The sequence below is a fragment of the Molothrus ater genome, chromosome 2 (genome assembly GCF_012460135.2).
Source record: "Molothrus ater isolate BHLD 08-10-18 breed brown headed cowbird chromosome 2, BPBGC_Mater_1.1, whole genome shotgun sequence".
Classification (NCBI taxonomy): Eukaryota; Metazoa; Chordata; class Aves; order Passeriformes; family Icteridae; genus Molothrus; species Molothrus ater.
The window spans coordinates 27,771,128-27,779,783 of NC_050479.2; the positions used below are offsets into that span (position 1 = coordinate 27,771,128).

General features: G+C 36.8%; 1 protein-coding gene across 1 annotated transcript; it reads right to left on the minus strand.

Moving 5' to 3' along the window:
• Nucleotides 1-1,874: 1,874 nt before the first annotated feature.
• SULT1C4 (sulfotransferase family 1C member 4) lies at nucleotides 1,875-7,846 on the minus strand. Its single transcript, XM_036385233.1, has 7 exons — nucleotides 7,681-7,846; nucleotides 5,911-6,048; nucleotides 4,565-4,662; nucleotides 4,127-4,253; nucleotides 2,796-2,890; nucleotides 2,408-2,588; nucleotides 1,875-2,248 (listed from the first exon to the last, which is right to left on the minus strand). Exons 1-7 carry the CDS (start codon nucleotides 7,844-7,846, stop codon nucleotides 2,136-2,138), a joined length of 918 nt encoding a protein of 305 aa, XP_036241126.1. The 3' UTR covers nucleotides 1,875-2,135.
• Between the last annotated feature and the right edge of the window lie 810 nt (nucleotides 7,847-8,656).

Below are 8,656 nucleotides of genomic sequence, written 5' to 3' on the forward strand. Positions count from 1 at the left end.
TGATCTCTCAGCTATGGTGGCTTGAGAAAGCCTAAAAAGCGGAGAGTCTCCACTTTTCTATCCTCCTGCCAGCTATATTTTGTCAAAATAGTTAAGATTCCTGTCTGAATATATAGACAGATAATATCAATAGCATAAGAAAAGCCACTTCTTATGTAGCCACACATCAAGTGTTTGTTTCTCCCCTTTTGTATTCTAGGACTGCAGTCTGACCTGTGGTACTTTTTATCTGTTGTTTATAGCAGCTGAATTGCAGCTGGGTGACCTTTTGTACTCCACTGCTCATAAAATGTCACCAAGCTCCTGAGTTAAGCATGTTTTCCATTTACTGATACCTCTTGTGGCACTGAATGAGGATTAGATTGACAAACTGTGCTGACTCACGTAGTTTCATAGAGCAACCCAAGAGAGTGGAAATATCTGAAAGAGCAGGCAACACCTTTTCTTCATACCAGTGAGACAGTAAATCAAGTTAATCATAAACAAAACCCAAACAAGTAGCAGAAATCTCCTCAAGCTGGTATTTAGCCTTGCTCTTGCTGTGATGAACAGCAGTGCCTCTGACAGATAATTTTTTCTTGGGTAGTCATTTTACTGAGACATCCTTTGTTTGTGGGCAGGAATCTGTGGACCTGAAGTTTAAAAAAAATAAAAATTATACTAATGTAGTAAATACATGCTTCCAGTTTCAGTGATTCCAGCATTTTTGGGGAAAACTCTATGGGCCAGGACAATGTAACCTCCTACATTTACCAGGCAAGTTTTTTGTTTGTTATCAAATTGATGCAAGGTATTGCTGCCCTTTATGATTGCATTCACTTTAGATATGTGCTGCCCTTTATGGCTGCGTTAATGACTGCAATATGTGGACTAAATAAGTAGCCTGAATGAGCTTTGCGTTTGGCAGCTGCTCATATTGCTACAGCTTTTTAGCTTACTTTTAACTCTCCATGAGCCAAAGAGAAAATATCCCCAGCAAACCTTTTTGTATTAAACTTGACTAAACTAGAATAAATGAGACCAAGGCATACTTTCCTTTAGCTGCTGTAATCTACATTCTGTTCCCTCTAACATTCAGAGTGCAAACTCAGTTAAGCAGGAAGTGGCCTTTTTTGCATGCCAATTCCATGATGGCACTTTAAATCCAAAAGTGGATTAGTAACAGTTGCCTATAATTAAATGGGTTATGAATTGCTTTAGTTAATTTTGCACAAGCTCAAAGCAAGCCTGTAGTTATGGTACTAATGCTGAAGCAGAACTGGTTTTTATTTTCCAGTATCTACCAGGCCCTATTGCAACTAAGAGCCTGAACAATCTATTTATATATTTGATTGGTAAGGTAAAGGAGAAGGCAATGACATGAAGTATCTGATGAACACTTTTACAACAGTGAAGAGACAGATGGCATTTGCAGCATTGACTCTTCACCTGGTTCATACCAACTCAGAATTTTCCAAATGTTACAAGAACATTATGATGTCCAGTTCAAAAGGCAAATGTAAGATGCAATAAGGACTACTGTGCCCACAGCTAGACTGTAAATAAATGCCTCTATATAGCCCTTCAGCAATTTTTATCAAAGGAAGTAATGGGTGTTTGGTGTTTTGGAAATGTTGCTTTCATTTCAACAGCATTTCTTATGTCCAACTTAAAATGAGAGAAATCAAATTTATTCTACATTGTGCACTTCTGTTCCTCTCTTTATGCTTGACCACCTTTAAATTTATATATTGTTATTTATTGATTAATGTTCATACAATCTGTTGCATTCTTTTAACACCTTTTTTCCTGTTGGCTCCTAGTTTTTGTTAGAGTTTGATTTGAAAACGCCAGTAATATCAACTGCAGTTTTACAAAGATCAAAACCCACAGCATCTTTGAAATATTTTTATTAATGCTGAAAGTACCTGTGGTGGGGGGTGACTGAGAATTGTCCAGTGGAGTTATTTTCTTGAGGGAGATTTTAACTTTGGCATAATTTGGGCCAAATTATGCCAAATTATTTGGACTCTCCCAGTAATGAAAAATCAGTGATGTGTGAAAGGAAGATCTTAGGGTCACTGGCATTTTGTGAAAGAAAAGCAAAATATATAACATGCGAAAAGATGAAGATCATAAATTTCAATTGCAAGTAATTACAATTCCACACGAAAAACAAGAGAGGTATCAGACATTTTCTTCTTATAATCTTCATCAAATTTCTCATTCTGTGCCACAGTGAAATGATTCTTCCAGTCTGCAACGGTCCCTAAGAAATTACAAAGCAAAAAATGAGAAAAGATTTGATTTACCAGTATTTCCTGAAGCTCATTATCCACAACTTATTGGATACTTGTACTTCAATGCTTATTTCAAAATGACAGAATGACAACCAGAGAGGGTTGATGTCAGTAACAAACCTCAGTACCTTTTCTCATGAATGGGGAAATGGAATGATCCATTATTCCTTGAAAGTCTTTAGTGTAGTTTGCCATGGGATTTTCCTTCATTACCTCAAATGAGGTGTTATGGACTATCTTGTTTAGAACCTCCTGACTCAGATCCTTCTCTAGGAACTTTGCAATCTTCTGAATTTCTCGCTTTGGATTCTGCAGAAACAATTACATGGGATAAGACACAGAGCTAGGAAAAGCAAAGAAATCAAAGGTCATGTGAGAGTTGCAATCCTCACACAGAGAAGATCAGGTTACTGTATTTACTGATACTGGCATTATAATATAAAACTGTTGCTTGTAGTTAGTTTCTACTAGACTTACAGATTTCAGAGCTCTATAAACACATGTTCAGCCTTTTACCTCCTTCATATCTTCATAGAAGAGATAGAGTATACGGTGCTTATCTTTTGCTTTCCACCATCCTTTTACGTGGTCATACCAGGAACCCCAGAGGACTGAAAAAGAAGTAACATCAGCAGCTATAAATGCTGATTGTGTCTTTAACACATGTGGCACTCATGTTTGCCACTTAACCAGTACCTGTGAATTTCCAAGCTGGTTTTGAATCAGTCTGGCTGTGGTAATAAGCACTGAGAGTGCTTGCTACAGCATTTTTGCTATTAATCCCTCAGGTTTATGGATGCTTAGAACAGGACTCGTGTAACTTTCAAGGGCAGCAAATGCAGATGCATTATAGTCAATGAAAACACACATTTCCAGTATTCATTTGATCATCTGGACAAGGCTTGTCTTAATTAGCCCTGCTTTGAGCAGGGCAGGGGTTGGGAATGTATGGACAACAAAAATCCATTCCAGCTTGCATGGTTCTATGATTCTACCTGGTTTCAATATTTGCTATCCTGTCAGAAATGCCTGCTTCTCTCAAGCGAGTGTCAAAATGATTAGCTAAGACAGAAGTAAATATGTTCTATACTGTATGTCTGCTCTGAGACAGATAGCTCCCAAGCTGAGCTGGTCAAACACAAGGCATAAGGTCTCCTTTGGACATGTGACTCTCATGCTGGTTCAGACAGTGGTATCTCTAGGCCTACATGGTGGCAAAAACATTAATGACCTAAGGAAGCTTTAGTGACTCAAACTGTAAACTGCCATCCACTTGACCAAATTTTGTTTCTTGGATATCCTGTGATATCAGCACCTCTTTTAGAAAGGGAAGAATCTGCTTCTGGGGTTGCCTGCCCTTAGTTAGAGAACTGTCTTTTTTCCGACACCTGATTTTTATATACAATAATTTAGGTACAAAGACTTCCTTATCTCAATTTCACACTGCACATTTCTATCCAAATTAACTCTCCACTTCTTTTTTAAATTTCAAATTTTATCAGTTTATAGTAAGACCAGTTAAACCATTGTTCCTTTTCAAATGGCTTATTTTACTCTCAGAGAGAAGAGATGAAGCCTGAAAATTGTGATATATGTTTCTGAATTACAACAGAATAAAGATTAGTGTTTCTATTTTTTTCTCAAAATGGAAGCATAAAGATAGATTTAATCCTTTAGGTAATAATAAAAATTTGTGAATGAAGAAAAATTATGACTGAAACACCTTCAGCAGATATCCTTCTTCAGTGTCTGCAGGTGATTTCAAACCATAACTGAAATTAAAAAACCAATGCCATGCATTCTTAAAATGATCAAAGTCTCATATACAACTGATTGCAGTTAATCACCTTTTCCAGTCATGAATTTCTCCACAAACTCCTCCCAGGTTCCTGGATCAGGCAATCCTTTATTCATTCTGTGGAAATGGTAGTATGACACCAGGTTGTCTTTTGCATTTCTTGCCACATAGATTATCTTTATTAATATGAAAAGAGAGAGAGAAAGAAATTAACTTGCATATACAAATATAGCTATTGAGCATCTCCTGGAGTTTTCTCTTAGAGCCTGCTGGTAGAGATTTAAGAGGTTTTGCTTTGAAGTTGCCATTTTCTAGAATCCAGCTCAGGTAACTGAGTTGTGACTTTAGATTCCCACAGACTTCACACATTAAAGGGAAAATATTTTTTAACGCCTTTTGATTTCCCAGCAATTCTGGAAAACATATTCTTCCCTGGTTTATGTCACTTTCTTTGTCTGTGAGGTAGAGTAGGACTCTTCAGCCTTACCTTACAGTTTTGTTCCCAGAAGGATGGAGGCAGCAGCTGCACGGGCAGATGAGTTTTTATTGTCCGTGGAGATGGCATGGCTTCAGCTAACTCCAGACCTGTGGGATGTTTAATTATGAAAAGTTGTTCTCTAAATTGAACTAGCACTTCTTTCCTATGCTCACACATGTAATTGTGACTGTGACTTTCCAGCAGTTCACCTTGCACTGATCACTCATCTCCAAAGCACTTACTAGTAGGGTAACATATACAACATTACTTAAGCATCTTCAGTGTTTCTAGAGAAAATTTGACCTGTGTATTTGAGTAGAAAAGATTTATATCTTTTTGCTTTCTTGGGCCCATACTTTCTTTCAAAGGGATTATGATAAATACTGATTTTTATTTATCCAACCAAAGATTTTCCTTTGCAATATTTGGTGGTCTCCTTCCACCTTAGAGGTAAGAAATATTAGTTTCTAGGATACAAGAATATGACGGCTGACTTGACTTTGTGGATAGCACATAAAGAGAAAGTAGGAGAATGACGGTGGATTTTCAGTAGCTATGGATATATGGGACTACTTGGGAATATCTGATGATATTTGGAGATGTGTTATCTCCTTCCCTTTCCCTTTTAGACATCTATCATGACCTCCATAATTTTTTTCCCTGTCATCATGTATCATCCTCTGTCATCTATCATTTTTGTCTCTCTCTGAGTCAACACAGTCTAGTTTAGAAGAGAAAAAGTAGCACTTCTGCAGAGCTAGTCAAGCTTTTTAGCTTCAGATGTGAGAGTCTGACTTAACGATTTGTGTGGAAATGGAGCCCTTGCTGAGGGAGACTTTTGTAAGAAGCTGCAAGCCAGTGAAGCCTGCTGTTTGCCTGAATGTTCCATAGCTTGTTTAGATGACTAGACCCTGGAGCTGAGCAGCAGTTACTTGAAACAGTAGCAAAACCACTAAAAACATTTTGCACCTCTCAGAAAGAGGTCCATGACATGTGTTTCCTTCCATACAGCCTGTAGTCTCAGAATGGCATTCAATTGCCTCCGTGCCCCATTCAATTGCCATTATATACATATCTGCTGCTGGTTTAGATACTGTGGAGTATCAAACACAGCTTCAGATACTACTACAAAACATCGTGGTCTTCAGTAGCACCTGAAGCAATCCCATCTGCCAGCCTTGCAGCACCTTGAGTAGCACTAGATGTTTATGTTAAAGCACCTGAACTGGTCCTTAATAGCCAAAATGGTGCTTAGTTCAAGAACAAAGCAAGTGGGACCTTTTCCAGGACACTTGTGGCATCAGCACTATGTGCTTGTTTTGTTTCATTTTGTTTAAAATACAGATAATATTCACCTGAGTAACGTGCAGACGGAGGCTCTGCCAAAAACCACTCGAGGAAAGGGTGGCGTTTGTAAGTAGTCTCACGTTTACACTTCTCAGTATCTCCATTTTGTTGAATCATATCCACTATCTCCTGGGTCCATGTGGTACCTGAAAATGTCAAGTGTTTAGATGTTTCCACCCAGGATAGCCAAGAGTTTCTTGTATTAGGGCACTGAAAGCCAGAAGGATGGACTCTGTGCTAATGGGGGAAAGAGTAGCATAGAAAATAATAGACAAAATGGAAAAAGAGTGCAATACAGGCAAAATGCCTAATTAAGCAACAAAGGTAATTCTCAAAGCTCAATTCAGGAATTCCATTTTAGACAGATTTCTTCTTGCCTAAAGAAATAAGTCCCCACACCAGTACTGAAAAAAACACTGGGATAAACTGACTATTGTTGGGAGAATATTATTTGCAGAGGAATGAAACGCCCTCCTTTAATCCCTCACAAAAAATTCAGCTATTTTGTTTTCATACTGAATTTGAGTAAAAAAATGCGATACCTGAACTTCAGTGAGTTAAAATTTCATACAGTTTGAAAATATAAAAAAGTGGAAGTATTTGCAAAGTTTGCCTTTGAACCATGTTAATGAAAGTCTGTACATTTCATCTGCCTGAGTGACTGCAACATTTGTGAGAGTTACAGTATAGTGTATCTCATGTGTCACTTTTATTTTATAGCTGTCATCTCTGTGTCAGCCACATCTCCTCTGAGGTACTGTGTCAGGTCAGCTAGAGAACAGGCTAAGGGATAAATTGGAAAGCAATTTAGGCAGGAGACTCAGCCCTTCTTAAGATGCTTGTGTTGTGCATCTCACACAGATATGACATAATGTCAAATGGAATCCTAACTTTATTTATTTTCAGTTCAGTGGCTGGAAGGTTTTAATCCCAGCTGGGTAAAATAATGTGGTTTTGCCTTTAGTATACAGGTAGTAAATCAAAAGCCTTCAGGTTTTACAAAAAACTAATGGTGGATTTTTTTTGTTAAAAACATTTTTCCCCTACTGACAAAAAAAAAGCCCTAAAAATTGTTGCTAATTAAAATAATTATTTTTATGATGATCAAATTCTCCCATATATGTTCCTGAATCTCCTGTAAAAACTGTATGTTTTTATTCATACAGAATTCATATTGATGCTTGTTATTAATTGTTTTCTTGTGTAGTAAGTATAAAGGGTTTGATGAAGAGGAGAAATATTGTCCAGTCACTGAGTAAAATGCCAGATAGCTAATAATAATGGTGGTATTTTTCTTTGTTGGTTTGTTGACCAAAATTATTAAATTAATTTGGTTATTTTAAAGAATTAGTAAATTTTCAGAAATCACTACTTGTTTATACAAAAAATCATTCTCCAAATACATAATATGTTTCATAATCATACAGTTAGTTTCTATTATTTCTTAGTAATGATCACTTATTTCTAGGCACTGTTAAATTACTACATATTGGTGGAAAACTCCTATTGTCACCATTAATACAAATGTATATAATCTCAGTTAAAGGTAGCAATTTTAGGTCATTAGACTTTGGGTGTTTGTACTTTAGTAGTAACAGGTAGTTGATGCATCTGCCAAAGAAGTCAGGAGTTACTAGTCACAGCTGACACAGCTTCATTTCATTAAAATATGTCTAGTTTGGAGTTAAACAAATATCAGTCACAATAAAAAAAAAATCTCAATCCCATCAATAAACATGATGCCAAACTTTTCTATTCTGTTTCCTACCCACACCAACCTGCTTTTGCATAGGTTGCAATGAGCACATCATCAGGCTTGGCTTTGAACTTCCACACTTGGTCCCAAATGCTGGCAATTGGTTGTGTGAGGAGAACACCATCCAATTCAAATAACCCAGGTTGAATCACTGTCTCTTCCAGACTCAAATCTTTCATTTTATTCATGGCAATGAGAACTGCATGAAGAAAGGCTTAGAATTAACATGGCTGCTCTGAAAAAAATCTGAATTTACTCATCTTGAGGTCTCTCTTATTGACAAAATTCCATGTCCTCTGATTTCTTTTTGCCATGATTTGGTCTATCTGGATATATATAGACCCCTTAAAGATGGATCTCATTTTCAGAAATGCATGGTGTATTGCTAGTGGTAGTTTTCTGTGTCTCTAAAAATCACTTTGTTTACTCAGATACAAGAAGAGAAAAAAGTCATTATTCTCATATCAAACGCATTCATGTAAAATTCTGATGATTGGTATGAAGGCTTCTAAAGGCAAAAAAAAAGTAATCAGAGGTGTGATTCAAAAGAAGGCAGAGAATAACAGCAGGTAATGAAATCAACACACAGGACCCAGTCCTTCCTCTGTGAAGAAAATAAACAGAAATGCCTGCTAACACCCTTTGTGCCTTATACTTACAAAAATATTTACAGACCTTTTCCGTGTTTCGTTCCTGGATCTTAGCACTCTTGGAGCTCTTTGCTATGTTTTGAAATATGTTGCCCATAAATAACCTGAACTAGATTGATCATTAACTAAAGTTTGTTAGACTTTAATTATGTGAATCAATCTGGTTTACAATAACTAGTTATTGATTTCTGAATTTCTCTCAGGAAGACCTCTTAAGCATAACTTTCAGAGCTCCAGAGTCTGGTCAGAAGAAAGCTGTGCTTAATGGGAGGCTATAGAAATAATCTCAACTAAAAATATCATCCAGAAAAAAAGACATTTTAATCACAACAGCAAATATTGCTAGAA

Excerpts from the sequence above, each read along its gene's own strand:
- SULT1C4 (XM_036385233.1), bottom strand. The coding sequence starts at position 7,846 with ATGAATAAAATGAAAGATTTGAGTCTGGAAGAGACAGTGATTCAACCT. Across the intron at positions 2,589-2,795 it reads TCTATGAAGATATGAAGGAG|AATCCAAAGCGAGAAATTCA; the intron begins GTAAAAGGCTGA and ends TTGTTTCTGCAG. Across the intron at positions 2,249-2,407 it reads TTCCCCATTCATGAGAAAAG|GGACCGTTGCAGACTGGAAG; the intron begins GTACTGAGGTTT and ends GTAATTTCTTAG.